The sequence below is a fragment of the Gavia stellata genome, chromosome 6 (assembly GCF_030936135.1).
Source record: "Gavia stellata isolate bGavSte3 chromosome 6, bGavSte3.hap2, whole genome shotgun sequence".
NCBI classification, from domain to species: domain Eukaryota; kingdom Metazoa; phylum Chordata; class Aves; order Gaviiformes; family Gaviidae; genus Gavia; species Gavia stellata.
In genome coordinates, this window is record NC_082599.1 from 36,498,602 (window position 1) to 36,523,496 (window position 24,895).

The 24,895-nt window shown below is 37.2% G+C and overlaps 1 protein-coding gene across 4 annotated transcripts in view; it reads right to left on the reverse strand.

Annotated features, from left to right (window-relative positions):
* Positions 1-379: 379 nt before the first annotated feature.
* The window catches only part of OSBPL3 (oxysterol binding protein like 3), a 69,276-nt gene continuing 44,760 nt past the window's right edge, over positions 380-24,895 (reverse strand). For 2 of the 4 annotated variants that reach the window (XM_009810938.2, XM_059819115.1), the window contains exons 12-23: positions 24,336-24,443; positions 21,412-21,546; positions 20,621-20,714; positions 17,153-17,403; positions 15,021-15,158; positions 12,252-12,315; positions 9,179-9,257; positions 7,067-7,211; positions 5,571-5,715; positions 4,780-4,906; positions 4,091-4,213; positions 380-2,531 (exon numbers count right to left, since the gene is read on the reverse strand). In XM_009810938.2, the coding sequence (XP_009809240.1) occupies positions 2,435-2,531; positions 4,091-4,213; positions 4,780-4,906; positions 5,571-5,715; positions 7,067-7,211; positions 9,179-9,257; positions 12,252-12,315; positions 15,021-15,158; positions 17,153-17,403; positions 20,621-20,714; positions 21,412-21,546; positions 24,336-24,443 (1,506 nt within the window). In that variant the 3' untranslated portion in view covers positions 380-2,434. The remainder of the gene's footprint in view (positions 2,532-4,090; positions 4,214-4,779; positions 4,907-5,570; positions 5,716-7,066; positions 7,212-9,178; positions 9,258-12,251; positions 12,316-15,020; positions 15,159-17,152; positions 17,404-20,620; positions 20,715-21,411; positions 21,547-24,335; positions 24,444-24,895) is intronic. The other 2 variants (XM_009810940.2, XM_059819116.1) reach the window with 1 other exon arrangement.

A 24,895-nucleotide genomic window follows, 5' to 3' on the forward strand; every position in this document is an offset into this window, starting at 1 on the left:
CTGATTTCTCAAAAATCATTACTCAAACACCCAATATGATATTAGTTTCATTTAACACCTGCTGATTTTAATGCATTACAGTTCTTTAACTTTGCATTTTGGCCTCTAATCCTTTAATTTCAGATGCTATCAACTATTAGGTCATATGACAAAGTATGGGGAAATCCCCTCCATACATAGAAAATACAAACCCAGCAATCAGATCAGACAGTAATCACGGTAGCTGCCAAATATGATGATTAGCAAGTTTAATGCATTCTCCACAATTTTGCTCCCTTTCTTAAAAGCTTTTTCTTTTTTATTTCCCCTACCCTCTTTTGTTGTTAAATGAATGTTATTTTTAGTATAAATGGTAATTACCAACAGCAAGGATAATTACAAATACCAACTCATTTCTGTGCCAAGTTTTGACAGTTAATGAAAGAATAAAACATAGGAAAGGAACAAGCCATGAAGAGATCCTCACTTCCCTTGAAAAGCCAAACAGCTCCCAAAGGTTAAGATTTCCTCTGGAATCAAAGCCCAGATTTTGTCTTCATATTGATGTGAACCTTGCCTTGTTGTAAGCTGCTGGCGTGGTAGTCAAGTCTTTAGAAGACCTATTAAATAGAAAGGATTATCCTAACTTCTTTGGTAATAAATTACAGAAATGATAGTGAGGCAGAGTTCCTGGGCAAAGTGAAAAATGGTGAAAAAGCATTCATCTGCCTCTAAGACAATGGGGCTTCAAGGTAACAGAAAGTAAAATTCAAATACACATCTAATCTGACACCACAGATTTGGTTTAAAATGGAATCGTTCATAGTCTTTCCTTCATGTTACATATAATACATGGATCCATTTTTAATGGGTTTTCTTTAGAACAATGCATCACACAGTAAAGTGCAAGCTTATCTAATCTACTAGTCCCCCTAGGAGTCTCCCTTATCCATGCCCTGTCCAATTGTTCCAGTCGTAAGCCAGTTTAACATGCCAACAACATTTGGGTTTGTTTTGTGTCATTAAACTGGCATGTGAGAAAAAGAAAAGGGGGTGGTGGTGGTGACAGGATGTAGATCTAAACTTGGAAACTGCGTTGTTGGCAGAGAGTCACAGACACATAAAACAGACTTGGAGAATCATGGGTCATGCTTGAGTTGCAGATAGGTAGGAGTGCGAATTATTCTGTTAATGACTGTGGCATTGTGATTTGATGGAAAAAACAAAAATACTGCCCATCTCTATAATCTTCATTCAAAAGTGCAACTTCTGCTACATTTGTTTCCTGATAAATTTCTGACCTATGGTTTAGTAGTTTCACAAATCTAGCCTTATGTATAAAATTACAGGAAAGAGATGCAATTGATTTAGTGCAAGACACTTGAATATTTATCTGAACAAAACAAACAAACAGAGGAAGATCAAAGACTCCACACAATTCTCCATAAGGCAGATGGTCATTTTTTAAATATAAGATCTTAAATATGCTGTTTATTTCTTAAGAGGTAGAAAATATCAAAATACTAAGAAAAAATTTCTAGCTTAAAACAATCAGTTTGCTTACTTTTTAAAAAGTCTTACTGTTGCAATTTTTAGGTTAATAAAAACAAATGAAGCTATGGAAGCACAGGATTTCGTGCTCTGGATAGATTTTACTTACTGGAAAAAGAGAGAGCTTCTTCATCTAGTCAGTGCTCAGGCATTATGTAGAAAGGATGTCCTCCTCTTGCCCTGTTGGGGGCTATATAATCTGAAGATTCCCAGTGGAAAATTTTGGTGATTCCTGATTTTCTAGCACTACATTTAGCCAGGTACAGTTTATGTATAAGGCAGTAGAACCACCGAGGTAAGCTCAGAACTACCTCTAAGAAGAAAGCTAATAGAAACAAAAGCTTATTTAAATCTTTTCTACAGGCAGCAAAGGATCATACTCAGATTCCAGCACCAGCTGATAATCTGTTTTAGCAATTTATATCAGCTCAGAGACAGGTGAACTACTCATTGAACTGTGGAAGCCTACTTAGAGTTTAAGTTACTAAGGCTTGCCCTCTCATTTCTCAGCACAACTGGGAGATGCTGATGCTACTGTCTCCAATGCAATTCAATAAGGCATAAGTTAACTCAGAACTGACATTATTACACATTGGAAAAGTAGTGTAAAAGCTCCTCTTTTCCCTCTCGCTGTTAACATTCAGTACTATTTATTAAATATTTTATAAAAAGAAGTTAGGGTATTTATACATTCAAACAATCACTGCAATAGAGTAAAGAAAACAAATGAATTATCAGATTCTAAATTAAGCACAATTCTGGAGATATGCACACTTACACACATACACACACCCCACACATATATTATATATGTGTGTGTGTGTATATATAGATAATTTTATATAGACTTCTTTTAAATTAGATCCAAGAATACAGCACAGAATATCTTCACTTGGCTCCTCTTTCACCAGAGGACAGGATTGTCCAGTTTGGAAAAACCAGGTTCTTTTCTAAGGTCCATGTAGGTTCCATTGCTCACCCAGGAGTCATCGTTGGATTTCCTATCAAAGATTAATAAAATGTCTTAAACGTAAAGCTTGTATTTTCCATACATATGCTGTGTAATGCAGTGTAGCACTACGCATAGATACCCAGTCCAGCCCATGAACCAGGTGCAGTGCAACTCAGGACAGCCTTCAAACAAGGCAATATAGCTTGGGGAGTCGAACTGGTATGTCTGCACTGGGCCTTGGAGACACACCTCAGTAAGCTAGTTTTCAGCTGAGATCAACACTCTTATTTCACTGTCACATGCCAGTGGTGCTTAGCATACAGTCCAGGTTTATTTAGTGGTCTCAAAGGCAGCTTTGAGTGGAAAGTGGAAACTTCCCTTTTACCTCTCCAAAGATGGCTCACCACAATTATTGCATAAAGAGAGCCTATAGCTTTCAGTCAAGAGGCGAGACTCATTACACTAGGTGCTGTACATACCCTGAAGGAATCAGTCTGCTTTTAATGTAGCGTAAAACATTTTTGGCACAACAGCAAATTATTCTTTTAAGTAAAACAAGGCTTGTGATTTGTTGAAGAGAGAAATCACTGTTGAAAAGCCAACCGCATAATTCATATCTACTCTAACACTGGGTAACACTTTTGCTATATAGTAATTAAATTTTTTATTCTGTTATTTAAATCTACAGTATAAATCTCAATTTTCAAATCCTCATTGTGAGGATTCAAATCCTCATCTGCACTCACAGTCCTCATTATGAATATACAATTACAAAGTATTAGACTTTGTCTCTAGCCTGTCTTTTTAGACTGCTGGAAGCAACATTTGCTTCTCTTTGGCAGGTGTGATTACCGTGCGATGAGTTAGCTCACCAGCTCCTTGGACAAGTAGTGGTCTAAGGCATTTCCTTTTTGCACCTATTTTAAATGTTTCTGTGCTCGTCAGAAGTACAGTATCTATCTATCCAGAAAAAAATTAGGATCCCAGATCTGTGAACTGTGATACATAGGCCCATACAACATTCAGCTTGGCTCCAACTCTTTCATTGCAGGACAACAGAGAAGCTGGAGGGCAAAAGGCCATGTCCTCACTAGAATTCATTTTTGGTTTTCAATGGCTGAAGTCTCCTGTTAATTGATTTACAACAGGAAGAAATAAAGTGCCCTCTGAATGATAATTCTCTCCCCATGAAAAAGGGGAAATATGTTCAAAACTAGCCCTGGAAATGAAAGGCTCCAAGTCTGCACACTTTGGCACAAGGCAATCCCACTGAATTCAGCAGAGGTAATTAAGCTAAATCCAGCTACTTCACCTTGCTTGAAAGAATCAAAGATGCTACATTCACTCAGGCAAATTAAAATGTAGACTAAATATCAATCACCATTAAGGCAAAAAAATTAGAAAGAAATTCAGGGATGCACTAATGAAAAAGCAATATATAATTCCGAGTTTTAACTAAGTCTGGAGTGTTCTACATTGCCTAAGTACAAAAATCAAGAATATAGAAGAAACCTGGAAAAAAATGGAGCCTGCTCTACCGCAGTTTAGAACGAGATGCATAATAAGAACTTAAATAAATGATAGTATATGGTAATTATTATACAGTACCTGAAAAATCTAGGCTGATGCTCTAGATTGTTTTCTTCCAGCACCTTCCGCCGTTCTCTCTGTAGCTGCTCAATCCTCTGCTTTTGCATTTCAGCTCCTTCAATATTCCCTTCTTCTAGAAACCTGTAGCATCAGCAGTGGTAAGAGACATAATTGGTGCTCCTGTCCCCCATCTTTGACAGGTCCTCTAGAGCTCTGGAATCTAATTTTTACAGCAGGCAGTTCACAGTGTTTTAAAGCTAAACAGCTACATCTGTAGACAACTGCACCATGAAAAAGCACTTAAGCAAAAGTAACTCTTATAAAAAGCTCAGACTCATCGTTATATTATATTCTTTTACTTGGAAGTTAGCAACACTAGAAATTCCACTTCAGAAAGAAATTTCACATGTCAGTTTTTGGCTATTCAAACACAGTACGCTCAACATCCAGTACCTGAAGTACTGAAGATTTAACATCTTTGGAAAGGCAGTTATCTAGAAGCATCCAAGAGCCAATTTTAGGAAACACTGGTCCATAATGACTATCTCTTGGTAAGTGATTAAAATGTCTGTTTCAGATGCACATTAATGTAGAAATAGAAACAAACTGCAGGTATCTACACAAAATAGTCTGAGCTTAGGGTAAAGTGAGCATACAGAAGATTAAGAACTATTTGAGGAAGATACTTAAATGTTAAAACTTCTTACCTTTGGTCTGGCCTAAAACGTGTATCAGTGGATGGGAGTAATGACCTCGTTTGCAGGTCCAGTTCATTTAACTCCAGTGCAAATTGAGTAAATCCATACCACTGTTCATAATCTTTAGGCATCGGATCTACAGAAGAAAAGAGTACATTCAGAATTCCAGTTAAATGCTATCTTTAGAAGGAAGCTCCCCTCAGTCATTTGTTCATCTCTGAACCACGGTCTCAATTCTGGGGGAATAAGGTTTTTAATAATGTGACAAAAGACAACATCCCCCTTGATAACTGCACTGCAACAAAACAGATTTCTGTTCTTTCAGCTGAATCAGAACACAACTGTGATGAAAGCCATGCTATTATCATAGTGCTTTTTCAAACTACAAAACCCTACAAGTCTGGGAGAAATTCAGGTATGGGTGTCATTACAGAATTGAGCTTTGTGGGCTATAGTCCAATGTTTAATACATGAAATGCACAACACTTCTCTACACAAAAGGTGGAGGGTTTTGTTCCTATCTTTTTTTTTCCTTCCTTTTAGAGTCCTCAATACCCACTTCATGCCCAAATATGAAAATGAAGGAGAATGGAGACAATGCAGGAAGCCACGGGATTAAGTTCTCCATATTATTTAAGATAAATGATACATTCTTCTGGTCTAAATTTTAAATGCTTGACAAAAATCTAATATTCCACCTAGAAACAACAGGAAGTTGGGGCCTAATAAAGAGATGAAAATAGTAAGCTTATTCTCAAACAGATCTTAATTTCTGTGCATTAGCCATTCTGGTCACTAACTTGCTCTCCATATGCAGTTTGAAGATGAAGTCGTCCCACAGTACAAACTTTCATGCCACTTCCCAAAGAGTCGATGCACAACTTTCCCAGCTTTATCCACGACACTGCCTTCAATTTCATGTGCATTTGGATTCCAATACTTTGCCTAAAATCAAAAGAAACAAGGGGAAATAATGTGCATAAGAGATCAAATGTGAGTGACTTTGCCATGTCAGTAGCACCATGCTGTAGAGTGGTTTTCTGAAATGAAAACTATTCATTTAGGTGTGCATTACAATATCATATGCTGCTGTTAGTATTATTAATCGGCTTATTAAAATATTAACATTGAGAATTGTATTTATTTTGTTTGCCTTTTTTCGGGGTGGTACTAGGTGAAGCATAGCTGACCTTGAATTTTGCCCAGTGACAGGTAACCCTGACACCTGACTGAGTTATCGACATCTTCCCCAAATTTCCAGGAGAGGAAGAGAAGGAACTGATACAGTAATCTCCACTTTAGACAATTTACAATAGCAAAGGTGTACGATTTGCAGGCTCTTGATCTTTAAAATTTGAACTCTAAACATCCATTGTGACTCTGCAAATACATTACAGTACTTTTGAATATGTATTTGAAAAAAAAAATCGCCCTAATGCTTTTTAGAAAGCACAAAGTATTCAGGAAAACAAATATGAAAAGGAAACTTTGCTGCTGCTGCTGAGCATGCCATGCTCTATAGATATGCTGAAGTACTTAGCTTGTATCTGTATGGTCTGTTTCTATGTAAAGCACAGCCTTTCTCCAGCAATCAGATACAGAAAATGTAGGTTAAGGTAAGTCTCCTAGCATGCTTTGCAAAACTGTTTCTCAGGTTAGAAATTTTGGCATCATTTTAGGTTTTCATTGATTTTCCTTTACTAGGAAGAAGTCATCTATTGACAAAACCTGATTTTAATTTCAGTTATAGGGGCATTTTCTGAGGAAGTCGTATCTTGATGCCTTGTACTGAAGCAAAAGCTTTGAGTAACACCACAACTTCTCACTTAAGCTCCTCTGAGTACGTGCAAAGGGCTAGAGAAGGGCATTGGGTGAAGCACCCCACATAAGCACTGGTTCTACAGTTGCTGAATGAATGCAACCACAGCACATGCCAATGCGTTAGCAGGAGGCATGTAGTAAACCACCTTGTGCCTACCTCTCTCATCAAACACAGAGCAGGTTTTTCATCATATTTCTTCCTTTCCTTTCCCCATACTTTTCTGCATCTCAAGTGAAATCACCTGAGAAAGCTGTTGTTTCACTTTCTTGTCTGGCTCTACCTAGTGAGTAGCAGTTCCTTCAGAGTTAAAGTTTCTCAAAGAATCACAGGCAATTACAGCAGACCTATAGGAAAATACAGCTTGTAAGCAGTTGTACTGAGCTTCAGCAAAGACCATCGACCCATTGCTGTGTCTGTTAGAAAAGGCACTGCCAACATTGCTGTGGTTACTGCTGTGGTTACTGCTGTGGTTACCTTTATGAAAGTCAGTTTGCAGTGGCAAGTGTCATCATTAAGATTTTTGATGATGATCTCTCCATAGTGTTCAATCCATCTTTGCCCACTTAAGATGTTATGGATGCAAGATGTCACCTTGTTCCATGCAAAATGGTCTTTAAAACTGCAAGAAAAATACACACAGGAAAAATCTCATGCCATGTTAAAATGAGCTCATAAACTTGTGAAAAAAAATTGCAGAGAGCTTGCATTATAAAAACACCACAAAGCTTTTTTTTTTTTCTGGAATGCCTCATCTTCTTGTCCCCCACCTCAAAACCAAACCCTATGACAACAGTCCTGTCTCCCAGAAAACCCTTTTCACTTCTGCTATAAAATTTGGTCTTGAACTCAATTTACTTGCCCCTCTTTACCAGTTTTAAGTTTCCAAAAGTAATCATTCTAATATCTTCTACTGGCTCAAATGCCCATTTCACAGCTTGTAACGCAGTGACAACTGAAAACACAAGGACATGGGCCAGAGTCATCAGAAGGCTGAGCCTATGTGTGTGCTTCAGGCAAGAGCAAAAGTTCTCACTAAGTAGGTGAAGATGCAGTTGCACACTGGAAGACAGCAGACAGGGAGAGATGAAAAATACCGATAGGTAATATAGCATTTTACCCTTTATTAAAGAAGTATGTATGTTCTTATAAAGCAGATTTCTAAAACTTCAAGAAAAGGAAAGCCTCATGAAGACATATATTCTACAATTTGTTCTGGGTATTGATAGCTAAGTCACTACGGGTAAGGTAATAGGTAAACTTACAAAGCACCAGTTTCCCCATAGCAACTGCCTAGCACACATCCCATGAGGATATTAGAATCTTTCCTTACCTCCCCTTTTCCTTTTCCTGCCCCTACCTCCAGGTCACATGCTCTATTATGCATGCTAAAAATACTGTATTTGTTCTAAAAATAACCTTAATACTAATGCTTCATTTTTGCCTATAGCCTCAGTACCCTTTTTGTACCCAATTCTATATCAGATACACAGGAATACAAACCAGCACATGAAGACCACACATAAATTAGACTATTTTCCAGTTCATCAGCCCACCATGGGCCCTAATCCATTAGTTACCTTGACTCTCAACCCTCACTCACATCGTAAAGACCTTTCACTCCACAGCTGAGGCTAGCCACTATGAACACAACATGTTTTATACATCACCTTTTGGATACTATCTTACTATATCACAGTTTTACCCACTTAAAAGAAAAAGGCATGCTTAGTTGCTTAGTCTGGTAAGTCCAAGGTTCTTGGGTTATTTTTCTTTTTTCAGATGGCAGAATAATTAATTTTGTAGACTCTCTTTGGAAAACACATTTAATTGGAACACTACTGAACCTTTAGACCTCTGGTTCTGCAAACGTGATGGATATAGGCCAAATTTTAAAGGATTTTAATTGTTGATCTATAATGGGCACTCTGACAAGCCAGCATAGGAACAGTGCAGATTTTTATTTAAAAAAAAAATAAAATTAAACTACACTCAAGTACAGTGGCTGCTTACTTCCTTGGTTAATAAACACCAGATATGTAACTGGTTCTATTTATCACTTACAATAATTATTTATGCAGTCATGATAGCTACCAGCCTCACCTACAGACCAGGACCCCATGGTGTTAGCGTCCGTTCAAATGTAGGTACAAAAGACAGCAACAACAACAACACCCTCTCCCCCAAACCCACATTCAAGCAAAAGAATACATAGCTTCCTCTACCATGCAGTTTTTCCCTGTGAGTTTAAAATGCATGAAGCTTGAAATTCAACTGAAGTATGAAAATACCAACTTCGCTTTTCTCAAGATACACAGGAGTGATGTATTTTATTTAATCTTTTGGTTTTTATAACCCTTGGAAGAGTTAGTGCTTCTGTTATTTGCTTCTGGTTTTGGTTTGGGTGTGGTTTTTTTCTTTTTTCCCTCCCTCCTGTCTTTCTTTTTAAACTAAATAATAATCACCAATTATTCTAAAGGTCTAATAGAGCACAGCCCAGCCTGTTCTCATCTGGATAAATGTGGCTCCAGTGTGTGCAAGCATGTCTTTGCCTGTGTGTGAACAGCAATGCACAATTGAAGCACTTACGGTGGAAGAGTTACATGTGTTGTACCAATTGGAACAATTTCCATGGACTTTCCCCAGAATTTGTTTTTCCATCTTATATCTGAAACAGGAAGAGGGGAAAAAAAAAAAAAGAGAAGTTTAGTCATAAGCGTGGGTGAATCATTCTATTTCTGGGTTGTACTTTATTTTCAAGAAATGCAAAATAACGAAGTGCAACATAATAAAAGTGTTCAAAGAATGCTGTGGACCTTCGAACATATTATTGGTTATTTAAATAGCAAAGTAGCAGAGGTTTAAAAGTTCTCTCTCAAAAACTTTTTCAAAAAAGAGTGGAATTTGAATAAGCTACAGACAGCATATATTTATCTGCAATTCAGTTGCTAGTGAATGAACGCAGACATGAACGCAAAACAAAAGCAGAATTTCAAATACAAAAATATAGCAACTAAGAACATCCACAGTAAATAAGCAAAAGAATGTTTCAAAGCATGCAAAATTGCAGAAGGATTTAGTCCAGCTTCCTCTGTAAGTTTAACTGGCCTTTTAAAATCTGGTCTGAATCACAGAAAGATGTGTCCAAGTCTCATGTCATTTCTCCCAAAAAAGGTGAGAAATCTCAATGCAAGTTTAGCCAAATTTATTGGGCAAAAACACCCAGAAGAGAAAGAAACATGGAGGGAGAAGCACAGCAGAAGGGGTATAGAGTTAAATTAGGCTAGATAATCAGGCATTAACTTTCATAGTAACTTCAGAGCTCAGGGGAATACTATCCTTGCTGTGTTAGACACTAGGATCTCCATTCCCTGCCCAATCGGAAAAGGAGGGAAAAAAAATCATCTCTAGTCTCAAAAAGATGCTAGTACTAACACAAAGAAAACTAAAACACTGTTTCCTATGCAATTGTGGGGGGAAGCTGTTATGCTGGCTGTGAGATAGATGCTCAAACCGTAGCTAGGAGATTACTTATCTCCTGAGTATATACGTTCCAGTGACAGGACTGAGCCACACCAAGCTGCCTACCATTGCAAAGGCTGGAACGGGACATAGGGCAGAATTCCTCATGAAAAAAGTAATCCTTTTCTTATCACTTGAGAAAAGGACCCTTTTTTTTTTTTTTAATTTTTAAGTTAGATGCTGGGCCAGCATCCTTAGTGACAGCACTTCTGTTGTGATTCTTATACTGCACAATAAGAGGTACAAAACTACCTTAACTATGATGCTGTTGAGCCAAATTCTGTACTAGCTTTCTCTCTTCTGCAGTGGGATGGAAAAGAAAGGGCAAAGGCACACCCTGTTAAGTTTAACAGTTAAAATGTATATCAGACTGTGTTATGTTCTATGTTCACATAAATGGCACATTTGTCCCAGAGAGATCAGTACATGGGAAACGTCTTGGGAACCAGTGTGTAACTTGATCATGCAAAAATTTTAGGATAGCTAAGAAAAGCAAAGTGTTATTTTCAAAGCTATGCTCAGACTAATTCAGGCACAGATGCTGTAATAACTGGAACTTTCTATTCTGCATTTCCATTGTTCGTGTGTCCACACTCCTTTGCAAAAGCAGAGTCAGCTTCATAAGTCAGGGAAAACAATTTCCAAAATAACTGTCCCTGTCAGAACCCAGTCTTCTGGCTCACTAGAGATCATCAAGAGATTTCTTGATGTTGAAACAGATGAACTGTGTCTGGTGGGATGACAGCACTACTCTGGCAATGTTGCTGAGGATTGTCTCCTTGTCGGCTGAGGAGATAATATGGTAAGTGAAAAGATCTTTGCACACAGAAAGAATGTACCTCACTGGCAAGCTACCTTTATGATTAACTTGGTGTTAATCTTTCCACATAAGTTAATATAGGCCCATAACACCAGGCCACAGCATTTACAAACTGCCTTTGCATTGGAAAAAAAAAATCATTGTCTACATCTCCCATAAGCTCAGCTAGCCACATTTAAAAGCAAAACAAAACCCCAAAACCCTGCAGTACCCTGACTGAATCTTCTGTGCTCATCAAGACCAAATCTCAGACTCTTTCTCATTGGTCAGATTCTCCGCTCTCACCTTTACAGAAGAGCTTTGCTCTCTAAATGCAAATGTTAAAATATTTGAGTGATAACAGTTGTCAAGAGCTGTTAAACAAATCAGTCCCATCAATTTTTATTAAGACAGGCTGCTATCTAGTCTTATTTATACAGTATTGAGTTACTGAATAAATTTTTGATCATCTCTGCTTTTTGGCTAAGAACAAAAGGACTCTTGTCCCTGTATTTCCTTACAAAGCAAAGAATTATATTGAATAATGAGACCCAGACTAATGACAGAGTTCCAATTTCTGTTCAGTATGGCTCCACCCATAATAACTACAATCAAGTCAGCAGAATAATTCATAATAAAATTAAAGGTTACAATATGGCTACACTGTGAATTTACAAACCTCGGGGTAAAGGATTTTAACAGAGTTAAAAGACACATTTACAGTTCTGTGTACACTCCAAAAATAACTAACCACACGGGTACTGTGACTGGCTGACAACACCACCAGCATTACACAGCAACCAAAGCTCCAAAACAGTTTTTCTGAAAGACAGTGTTAGTAATCATATAGCACAAAATGTTACATACTGTAACAATACCAACAGATAAAGACATGGTAAATTTATTTATCCTTGCTGTTGTGCTCATTTTAGGAATTTTTTTTCAGAACAGGTTTACAAGATCTGCCAAGGCTCAGGATTTAACTTGCAGTTTTTCAAGCTGTGTTCTAGCTTGTTTGTTTTATAAATAGCTTGAGGTACTACTCTTCTTTACTAAAGACCCCCTCCACCCCCAAACAAACCTCATTTTAAAGAAATGCAGGTATTTGTACATGAAAAGAATAATCAATTAATGTTATAAAAAAAACTTGAACATTTTTATAATGGCAGAACATTCACATAAGAAGCATGTAAGTGAGTATAGGCTAGCATTTCCTAAAGCCATTCTAATGCAATTTAAGCAGGGAATTTCACCTTTTCCCAATTTATGGATATTTCATGTTAGACATACAATGAAAATATTATGAACACTCTAAAAGTAAACGATAGATTGAAGAGTTACCTTGCCAAAAAGCAAAATTCACAGATTCAGCATGGCATGCAGAAATAGGTGGATGGTGACTGACCTAATACCAAGACATGAAAGGAGAAAAAAAAAGATGTACATATTAACACTTGAACAGTCATTTTGGTTTGGGTTCCTTTTTTTTTTCTCCTTCATTTTCCATTCATATATGGCATTTACAAATTGAACATTTACTTTCCTTCTGCAGTTGTGTCCTGAAGGGGGAGTCAGTGAGATTAATAAAGTACTGAGACCTAAGAGGCCTTGAAAGAAATGGGAAGCACTTTTTTTAAAAGGCCTGTGAATTTTGTTCATCGAGTGAAAATCTAGCTATATATTTTGTACATTGTCTCTAATATGATAATTACATTTACCCTTAGGGCCCCCTTAATATATTAACAGAAGTCGCATTTTAGGCACACAGACAAAATAAAAAGAACAAAGGGCCAAATTCCTCTGTACAGTAAATATCCACAAAACCCTAACTATGAGGGAGGAAACAGTGATCAGCATCTCTGAGGGGGCCATGGGCGGAAAAATCAAACCATGAAATTCCATCTAGCAACCCCTACTACTGCAGTAGTGACACCTCAGGTGTTTCTAGTGTGAAATTCTGACAACGCACACTGCATTTTATTGGCTTTGGGTAATAGCACATACATGAATTAGGGCAACCACCAAAACAGCAAAGCAAGGACTGTGAGTAAACAAAGAAATACACAATGCAGACTATTAAAGGGGAAGAGTCAATAATAAAGTAATTTCACAAAGTGGAAGCAGCCACTCTTCCTCGACTGTAAATTCTCCCTTCTGCGTGAACATGACTAACAGCTGACCAGGACACTTTGATGTGTAATGCCTACTGTTCTTTTGACAGACAACTTTATTTTCATGTCCAATGGCTACTTCCCACTATGAATTTAATTTCTTAGCCACCTACATAACTCAAATGTAGTTTTACTTCCTTCTTTTTTACTCATTTTGCAAATCTATTATCAAAGATTATTTTCTGCAGGCATCCAGTTATTTACTGAACATCCTCTATCTGGTTTCAAAAAAAAAAAGAAAAGAAAGAGAAGAGTACTAATTACTCTCAGCTATGCCCTAATCCACCAAGAGCAACACTCCCTCTCTCACATACATACGAGATTAACCCCAGATGTCACTATAATTCATGGGTTAAACTTAGCTCTCACTTAAACTGTTATAATTCCAGAGTAAGGTCATGGAGCTAAGTGGAGTTATTCTAAACTCACTCTAGTAATAGAACAGAATCTGTTACTTTATACATTTTGCCTATCTATGTCATGGATTACATACTATCTGCACTAACAAGTTATCTAGAGTAACCATCAAAATGCTTGCACAAATAAGCAATAAGCAACAGCTCCTGATGCAAAGAGAAATATTTAATGCTTGCAAACTGCATGAAATTTCTTTATTCCTACACTGCCCTCCCTTCCTAATATTCCGCCACCCCATACTACTACAGTAACTTTACCGCTCTGTAAACTCATGTCACTTATTGCACGTATTAGAACAATAGTTGTTAACAGCCCAAGCCCCCTCATGTATTAAAATTCCTTTTTAGAAAAAGTAGCCTTTGTGGTGATTTAGCCAACATTCAGGGGAAAATCTCTTCCTTTAATTCAATCTAACATTAAGTTCAGTACCAACCTTTATTCACCACTGCAGTGCTCTATACACCTCATCTTAGAATGAAGAACAATGAAGAACCAGATACATTACTTGAACTTTAAATTTGATTCTTGCTTTGACTGTTCTGCTTTTTTTTTTTCCTTGATTTTACTCTTGCCTGTGACATTTCCTGAGGCTAACGAAAGATAACATAGCGCTTCTTTTTGTCAGTTCTAAAGCATAATGTACAAAATGTTGTATCTTCAGAGGTGGTCAAAACCGCTTTTCATTTCCTAAAGGAAGCCTCTTAGAAGGGTTTGTCTGATCAAATTTCTAGGTTGTACACCCTTGCCCACTGCACTTTTTGTAATTTTTTTTTGTTATGTCTAGACAGAACAAGACAGCTTTCAATCATTCTTACTCTGCTAGGCACCAGGTTATTTAAGTTTTATCTCTTTTTAACATATGTCTCAAGTTTAGCAATTTTGGTAACTTGGCAGGTTTAGATTTAATATTTTCGCCCATACTTAATAATTATTCTCTTACTGCGGAATTATTTTCATAAACACTCAGATCTTGATGTGTTGTGTACATTCTTCACCTACTAAGCTGTGGTACCAGATTTGAAAGGCTTACCCCACAAAGTATTTGGACAGGAAGCAGAAATATTCATGGTGCCATAGAAAATACTAGTGATTGATTGAGTCACACAAGGGAAATATTTGTTATAAAAGAAGACATTAAACAACTGAAGATACAGTATTTTTAATGATTACACACACAAAAAAGTGACAAGAGTGTGAATGCTTGTTACAGTCGTGATCAGATTTCAGCATGGGGAATTGCACTCTACTTAACCAAATTATCTAGTTACTGTAGTAGGCAGCCTGCCAGCCTTTGCCTCTCAAGTGTCAGCTGTTGGTTGTCATGTTCCATACCAGAGTTAGCAGACTTCCCTCAAAAAAGAATTTCCTTCATTTATAATTCTGCATCGTCTCTTGAGTTTTGCTGGGCTCAGGTTATGTAAAGTAATTTTTTTATTTTGCTTAATTCCAGAGGATTCCAGCCATGCATTTAGAATTAAGAAGTGTATCAACTAGCAAATCTAAGGGTTGCAGCATACAGTACCTGCTCCGCAAAGAACTGGAAACCCTTATCTTCACGAATACATTCATAGGTTTCTCCAAGCACAGGATTAAATGGCTTACTTCCAGCTCGGTAGTAACTGGATGCATATGCAGAGACTGCAAATGCAGCTATATACACCTGGGAATAACGTATGTGGAATTTTGATTAATTATTTTACCACAGCCATGCACAATTTTTGTTATACATTCTGATTTAATAGAAGAAAAAAAAAAAAAAAGGTCTTATCCTGAAATCAGATTCTGGATTTTTCCCATCATTTGCAGACTACAAACATGTATGCCTCCTGCAAGTTAAGCACTAGCTCACACATTAGAGAATTATTCAGTTTTCAGAGAGTCATTCAATGGTCCAGGGACAGAGTTACTAGGGTCAAACACTGCAAATTTCCATCAACTGAAAACAGCATTTCTGAAAACTGAAACAGCTTAGCATTCTGCAACATAGTTCAAAGCAGTAACCTTAAAAATCACTGTTATATTTTGTATTATAACTGGCTTTTACAGTTGTGGTCTGTGATTCTATAGATCTACCAATTATCCTTTTCCTAAACATGACACAGGAAGTATTGGATGAGTTTTCACCAAGTTTGCTATTTCTAATACAGTTTGAATTGAATTGCCTTTTATCTACTGTGTGCTATTACCTAATCATGAAACTGTTCTTGATTATGATTGAGACATAGGTAACCCTTCCAAATTTTTTGCAGTCAACTCAAGCATGATTCCTCCTAAACCTGAGGAATTAGAATTTGGGGTTGTTTGATTCTGGTCTCTTTTGTACCATTTTTCTTCATTTTCATTCCCTTTTCCTCATCTTGTGAAAGTGTAGATGCTTTCCTTTCACAATTTCAGAAACTGAATCCACTTCAGAATGGCTCTTTTATGAACTATTGCAATTACTATGCAACAGCTAGCATTTCTTTTGCCTAAGGAATTTCTCAAAGGCAAAGAATACTCCATTCTGAGGTAATTTCCAGATGCTTAGGTGTGGGAAGGAGGGAAAAGGCTTCTTTTCACTTCTATACGAACAACTACTGCTCATTTCCTTTTCCTTTTAACATGTGTTCTCAAGAGAACAAAAAAAGCTAGCATCTAAAACCCCAGTTAATAGCCACACCCTCTGTCCTGAGGGTGTCCTAAATTGTACACCCTCTGTCCTAAATTGTAACCCTTGCAGAGTGTCAGAATGGAGCAAGAGGCTTTTCCAACAGTATTTATAACACAACTATTTACATTAATACATTCATACACAACTACTTACATTCATTAATAACCTCATTTTAAGATAAGATATATTAAGTTGCAAAGACTTAATTCATTTTAAGGGATAATCTATAGCTTCCATTTAAGAGAATTTAGAGAGCTTTAGATCCTTTATTTATGGGCTTACATATTAAGTAAGTAGCTCTTGTGCACATGGAAGCAGAACAACTGAAATGCATTTTTCTCTTGTTCTTTTGCCAAATGCTGAATTCAGGGTTCTGCAGTGGCAGAAGATGACTCCATTATTGTACCCAACATACATTCATATTGCCTGGTTTTTAGATCCTAAACATTCTGGATCAACCCCAGACATTCAGATCCTAAACATTTTGGATCAACCCCAAAACTTCACAAAACCAGTTAATAAAACAAATGGAGCTCATTTGGTTTATATAAAGATATCACAGTAGTGCAGGGCTAGAAGGTCCAGCATCCTCTATGCACAAATGTGTTACCAGATTAGACACCCTTAAGAAAAGATGCACTGTAGCTTTCATACTCAAGAGGAAGCATATTAGTTAAACACCCCCTCCCTTTTTGCTGTAAATTTTTAATCTTACAGAGTAAGAGCTGCAAAACAGAACTAAACTACTTCTTTGTTTAATCTTGCAGGACAGCAAGGTACTTGAGGAGAGAGACTTCCTGACAAAGCAACAGAAATTATGCAGAAGAGTCAAAAATAGTGGGTATGTAAGTATGTACAGACACATATTTGGAGAGTCTGCCTCTCTCAGCTGGGAGAAAAAGAAAAACAGAACCAACATCTTCATTTCTTTGGCAGATTGTTTTTATATTTACTCTATTCTAATTATATTGAATGTTACCAAGTATTTGGAGTAACATATTTACCATCCGTTCAAATGGGTTAGGCGTATGCGCTGCTTTATCTAGTAGTTCACTGTACTCCAGCTCCTCGCAGAGACGCTGAAGGGTGTTAAGTGGTTCATTTAATTCAACAGGCATGGCCACTTTGGAGAGATCCTTTCCTATGTTATTTCTTAGGATATTCCATAGGCTGATGTTACTCGTATTAGGACATGGAGCTGGTAAACATGTTCTCCGTTTTGAATTGCATCCAATTCCACTTTCAGAAATACAGTCTGAAAAGGAAGGAAGTGGCAGAACAATTCATTTCACTGTTTACTTAGTTTCATCCCCTTTGCAAACATACATCAAAATGCAACCATCTTTTTTCTGTCAAAACTTCCTTCCACCCTCACAATTCATTCAAGCATTTCACTTGTGGTTTGAAGATAGCCTGTAACAAAAATGATAAAATTAAAACCAAAATTTTAATTTCTGTATGTTAACTGAGGTAAATGCCAGACACAAAAGATGCTTTAAAAAATTACCTTCCTTCCCCTTAAAGGCTATAAGAAAGGCTTAGGCTTTCCATTGAATTTGAAAGAGTAAATATTACAACTATTTTATTTGTAACAGAGATGGATTTCTATCTGTTTAAGGGACATAAAACCTCCTTCCTTGACAGAGCTTCAATTAAGTTGACACTTCTCAGAAGGCAAGGCGTAACTTACAGATCCAAGCATAATAACAACTCCTACCTGTCTTTTCCTACTTTTTTGAATACTCCTACCAGGGAAATTTACTGCACTACAGATTTACATGCAGGCTTTTCCACAATGCTCCCCATAGTGCTTAGCATTTAAAAAATTTTAGTGATGTTAGCTTTTAGATATGCCAATACATTGGTGGAAAAATGGCCTGTTTTAAATCACAGAAACACTAAGGTTGGAAAAGACCTGTAAGATCATCAAGTCCAACCATTAACAAACAAACAACAACAAAAAAAAACCAAACCAAAAAACCCACAAACAAAAAAACCACACCACACACCATCATGCCCAAATGCAGAAAAGCTGAAGCAACTGTGGAGCTATGGGTTTGCTGAAGATTAAAAAAAAAAAAAAAAAAAGGACCATGTCAAGAGTCCTTGACATGAATATCTGAGGTCTGTGTTGCTATGTCAAAGCAATCGGAACAGGATAAATAGTTCTAAGTGTGCCATGACATTATTTGTGGCAGGATCAAAATAGAGCTACAAGCTTCTGCAACAGCCACTAGTCTGAAGTGATTACATTGCTTAGCTATATATCAGTCTTGTTTCAGAGAGGAATATGGTTGCCACTACAATAACATATTTTATTCTTACACATCCTTAGAAACATCTCGGAAGCTCCTGCCCTGGAATCAGTTACCATTTGGAGACATTCAGGTCCCCAGTCTGTCAACCCCTGTCCTCATCTGGCTTTCATCACACAGCTTTGTCTTGGAGGAATTAAAACAGCACTAGGCAGCACATCTTTCCTGTGCTGCACATGCCCAAAGAATCGCTGCCCTTAAATGCACGATTTCAACCAGTATTTCCTCTGCTGGTCCACTGACATAAGCATGTTATCAACACTGCTTCCAGTAGTGAGAAAGTACAGATAACCACAAGGGCTAACTTCTCCATTACTGCCATGTATGGTAGCCCATGCCTCAGATGGAGGTTTTCAAGTGAAATCAGCAGCCTCAAAGTTTTGAGGAAGAAGTTTCCATCTTTCCTGGCACTCACAAACCAGAAGTTCTAATATCTCTCATGACCAAGTTACTGTAACAAGGACAGGTGAACTATTTGCAGCCTACGGCCTATCTCTTTCTTTTTGCATAAAAATAGCATGGGTAATATGAATCAAAAAATCTACCTGAAACAATTATATTACTAATAGTTAAGAGGTTGGCTCCCATACTTCCCTCTTGGAAGAATTTATTTAATATCAGAAGAGGCCAAAAAGAAGGATGTTCCCTTAGATACCTCAGGAACGAGGGGATATCTGGAGAGGAAGGAGGTAAATACAAAAAATTTATCCTTGTTCAAAAGACCTCTCTGAAGTGGGATTTGGCTATGTCCTTTGACAGCTTATGATTAAAAGCAGAATACTAATTGACTGAACTACATACTCTGGACTAGCCCATTAACTGGGGTAAACCGGTGACAAAACAGAGTAGAGAAACAACTAACATATTCAGATACCAAATTTTCTATACAGTGAAGTTTGTCCACCCCTCATGAAAAGAAAAGCCCATGCAGTTCTTGTTTGCAAGAGCTGTGACAAATGGCCAGCAACAATACTGAAGGAGATTAAGACATCTGACCTCTAGCTAAACTCAATGACTTTTAAGGCCAGACTGGACCATTACCATCATCTGGTCTGACCTTCTACATTACAGTGGCCAGAGGATTTTATCATAGTTCCACAATTTATGGTTTAGCTAAAGCCTTGTAGGAAAAAAGACATCCAGTTTGCTATTAATGGGAGCGTCAGGCTGCCCAAAGCACAGAAATAGCAGGTACCAGAAGCACATGGAGGTGCTGCTAATACAGAAGAGCTTCAGTGATAGTCTTTGTTACAAGAAGATAAACAGCCACGCTAATAGTTTTCTAAGATCAGATCATGAGATAAATCAATTTGTATTCTTTCCTATCTTTCAAAAAAAAAATCTTCATCTTTAAACAGTTACAGAATAGAAGAGATCTCCAGGCATATCAAACTACCCAAGTTTATAGGGATCCACTGGTCCTTGGAGATGATTGGGAAACAGCTGCTAGTAAGAAACCACTGTTCAGCATTTTTGAAGATAAAAATATATTAACAGAATGGGAAGAACACTGTGGTTAGCTGAAAGGAGTTGAAGGCACAAAGCCAATTAGTTTGTTATGACCAATTCTTCTCCCTCTTTTTTCGATTCTGTCTCTAATTAGCAAGACAGTTAAATAAGCATATGTACTAACAAGACTATTATGATTAAAAGATGCAAAAAAGAAATCTTTATGGTTGTACACCAGGCCTGTCAGTGTGTAATTATTCTCATGTTCCTTTAAACACTGAGTTCTGCTAAAAACAATAGAACTCTGAATGCGGTTGTTAAATTGCAGACTGAAAAAAATGAGTGACAAGAAGAAAATTACTTTTTGAAAAAAAGAAAGCAGCTAGGCTTTGCTACTTTGAAAAATCCTGTGGCCATGAAAGGAACTGAAAAGGAGTGGGAGTTGCACCAAGGAAGCCAAGAAAATAGGTGTTTCTCTGCTGATACAGAAGCACCACCCTGCTTAATCAACGGTGCCCAGGCCCTGTTAATCAGATTAGCCAGAATGTGCTGTTCAAAACTAATCTGAGGTTGTAAGAGAAAAAAGACAGGGTGTTTACATCTCAAAACCTGTAATATTAAATTATTTCTAGTAAGAGAAGGAAAAAATATCCCAAAAAGAAACAAAAAATACTCTCAAAACATGGTATAATAAAATACTGAACTTACCTAAAGTTTGTCTTTCATTCTCCATGTCATTGCTTAGGTTATCTTCTGAGACATTATCACTAATATCACTTACATATGAGTCATCATCTGATACCTGAGTGTTGGGGGGGGAAATAAGCAAGATACATCACTCATTAAAATAACCCCATATGCACATTAAAATTGTTAATTTCTGCTGCAATTATTGTTTTAATAGATTTGAACTGTGTTTCAGTATTACAGGAAAGTACTGAGAAGTCCTAGGATGACACAATTGAGTTTGGGAGAGATCACCATCATTGAAAATTCAACTGTTCTTTTAGTGGAGACATGCTTCATCTTCTTGGCCCAACAGCTAGGAAGGCTTTCCTCATATCAAAAGCCAAGGTTTTTATGCAGTCTGAGAGAGGTGACAAAATGAGCTATTAAGTTTCAGTATGCATGACGTCAGCCCCAAGGTACCTACAGGTACCACAAGGACAGGTATGAATATATATTTCTATGATACAGTTTCTTAAGCACCAGTATAACAACTCAAGGCAGACAGTACAATATATGCAGTATCTGCATACTAGCTACTTAATTGCCATTTGTCTCAATGTGCATGTAAGACTTCTCCATAATGATTGCTACATTTTACTGTGAAGAGATGATGACAACAAATAAATACACGCAGCATATTAATTTCTAAATGTTTTGAAAAATTTCATTTTCTGGCAGTAATCTGATGTGCAGGTAGCACTCAGAAAGATAGCATGTCAAGTAGCAGGTAAGAAACTACATCAGAATGATGTCAATCTTAATGCACAGACCTCATTTTCTGAAGAGCTAGCAGACAGTAGGACTTCCTGTGCATCAAAAAATTCTGTGAGAGAGTCAGCTATAGAGAGTCTGCTTTCATTGGAGACCTGGTGAACCAGACCTCTGCTTTCTTCTCTCGAATTTTCCTGTTCAAATGAAATAAAAAGTTTTGAGAGAAGAAGTACCACAAATAGCATTCATGCATGCAATTCCACAGTCACATAACTTAAAGGGCTGTAAAACACTGGGTGAAGATTGCACATACTTCTCTCCAATTTAGTGAAAAGTAGCATGTATTTCAAAGAGGAATTTAAAACCAAAATAAAACAGACCAAAGAGAAGAAGAAAAAACAGAAGGAAAAAAAAAAGCAATGCATATTCAGTAAAAAAAAAAAAGAAAAAAGTAAAAATGCGCTGATATTTGAGTGATTTAGCCAGATATAAAAGTGTATCATCAAAAAGCCCCCAAAAGAACAAAACTCCCATCTCTTTATGTTATTACATCCCAGCTGATCTTAGCAAATGAATTAGTCTTTTCCTCCCAAGCCTTGCTTAATGCAAATCCTGCGGTGCAGTGGCATACAAAATTCAGAAGGGCAAAGTTGCTTTCTACATAATAGCAATGCTTTCCTAGCTCTCCTTCTTCACTAGAAGAATGCTGTGCTTTGGAAAGCTTTCCTTCGTATTCATGCCTGAGATAGCTCCATGTTAACCAAAACCAACATATTATCAAAGCCACATAATTGACATTGCTTTTGCTGCTGCAGGCTCGTTCGACTGCCATGGAGATCTCGGTAACTCCTGCCATGGAAGCTCTACAGATCATTTGCGTAACTAGAGTTCCAAAAGGTAGCCTAGCAAAGGTGGGGTGACCAGTGAGACTTGGTTCATTCTGTGGATGCAGTAGGGGTTGGAGAGCATTTGCACTATTGTTTTTCCTGATAATTCCACCATCGCTAAGTAAAAGGGCTAGCTGGCCCAAAGGAGTATATTAGCTGCTCTCAGCTTTTCTGCGTGAGACACTTTACTAATTTGTAACCCTGACTGTCCTATCATAATTTTGCAGGAATTGTAGTGTTTTACTTTCAGAACAACATAATGACCAATCTGACAAGTCTATAATCAAACTGACAAATCTTCCTTCAAAGATTTTCTGCTGCTAGATTTTACTATAGTATGGAATGTTATTCAGTACATGCTGATAATGGTGACATGGTAACAAACCAAACTTATCATACAAAAGACTTTTTTTCTTTTTTTAAAAAAATGCTTCTGATACAGCAGCAAGAAAAGAGGAAATCTCAATATTGTCTCTTCTGTGGGAAGGAAATTACACTAGCCTACGAGTAAAAAGAAAAAAAAATCCTACACACATGAGCATTGCTACTGGGATTGTTTCCAATACCATTTTGAATTTGAGAAGGAAAATGAGCAGGAAAGGCTCATAAAAGAACAGCAGGTTTTTATATCTATCACATGAGAGCTTCAGTTTGTCCTTTCATGTTCCCACTCTGGCATGATAAACTACAACATAAACTGCCCAATAGACAAACTAAAATTTTACCTTATGCAAAGGCTTGAGATACTAGTTTATACTGCTTCAATTTTCACAGGTCTATGACAACACCTGATGTATCATTTAGAGCCAAGTTTTGTGCAGTGGCCCTGTCTTCCTCACAGCAGCACTACTGTATCATAGTCATCAGACAAATCTAAAATGAAACTTCTCCAGTATAAGTGATTTCATCCTTAAGTTCCATCCCAAATCACGCCAAAGGGAATTTGTGAACAAAACCTCTAAAGGACCTTTTGAAAGCTATTTCTGTCATGTGGGTGTGCATGTGTATAGTGCATAGAACAAGTTTCAGAAATAATCCATTGTCATTGCAAGGACCTCCACTGAATAAGAAAACAAATAACTCCTGAAATTAAAAACCAATGCATTAATGCTTGTCTAGATAGCAGTTAAAGTGCTGTTCAAATTCTCATGGGATTAAAAGCAAAAGGCATTAGAATGATCAACTACCTTAATAAAAAAAAACCAAACACCCAAACAGCTAAATATGAACAAAACACAGCTTTACTAAAACAGAACTAAACCAGAAGTGAACAGACAGAATGACTAAACTGTTTTTAAAAATAAAAGGAAATAATAAATTGTATAAAAGCCTCAGCGATACATCCACTCAAGTTCTAATGACAGATTTATATGACAAGATTCTGTATGAGTTAACATTTAGGAAAATCCATCAGAAATAACACAGTTCTTGCTTCCCTCACTAGCACCATTAACACCTAGATCCTATGACCTATAAATACACCACATTCACATGCATTCTGCAGCAAGCCAAAAAACTGTCTGGACATCAGTATGTCTCAAACTGGCTAACTGGATATGTAGAAGACTCCCTGGCTTCACACAAAGAAGACTAAATGGCTGGAAGGGCTCTTGTATGTCTCATTTCTTTGATCCTTTATGGAAATGTCTGATAGCTGTTCTAAACCTTGCATGATCCACACTGGTAGCCAGCATTCTGGGCTAACAATGTTTAGACAGGCAACAGAAAGAACTACAGAACTTGAAAGTTAACAAGGGAATAAGGAAGAGAAAAACAGTAGCATGAGGGTAACAAGGCAGCAGCTCTGTTCATGCTGAATGGGAAGCGGGCAGGAGGCAAGGGTGAACACCAGGAACCAGTAGCAAAAAGCAATGGAAGTGTGCCCAGGAAAATTGCTCACAAGGAAAGTCTTTCAAATCAAATATTACACAATGCGTCATCAGAAATGACTCATAACCACGAAAGCGGACTTGTTTTACTAACACAGTACATCATAGGGAAGACATGAAGAACAGGACAAGATGCAGCTATGCAGCACTGTCTAGATGTAAGGGCTTGAGGAACAGACATCACTAAAAGAGGAAATCCATACCCACCTTCACCAAATCTGGACTTGATTTTGCATTAGATGCTGAATCAAGGATCATAGATTCGGCATGTATTCTGCGTAACCGGTCTTTAAGATCTGTGTTTTGTGCTATTGCCTGGAATATTTAACAAAAATACTGGGGATATAAAGTTTTTTCAACTAACGTGAACGTGGCTTTATTGTGTAAAAAGGAGTGAGGAATATTTAAAGTGCAATATAAAACACCACCACCGCATGATTTTTTACTGGTTCAGCAAATCATTTATTACAAATGCTTCAAACCTTTTTCCTTATCTCTCAAATTAAAACTATTTTTGTTCAGTGTGAGGGAAAAGACACATAAATGGAGAAAAAAAATCCAAGATGGCAGGGATATTTCAAGTTACCAGGTTTCACAAGCTGATTTAGTAAGTCATAAATTAATTTTGTGCAACTTTTTCTTTTCAAGCTCCCTTCCTTCAACCCTATCTCCAACGTAGCCTCTCTCAACATTAATTCTTACTCTTACCACATCCAAAAACATTTGATTTTCCAATCAGCCTGGTATACTGACAGTTGTCTTTGACT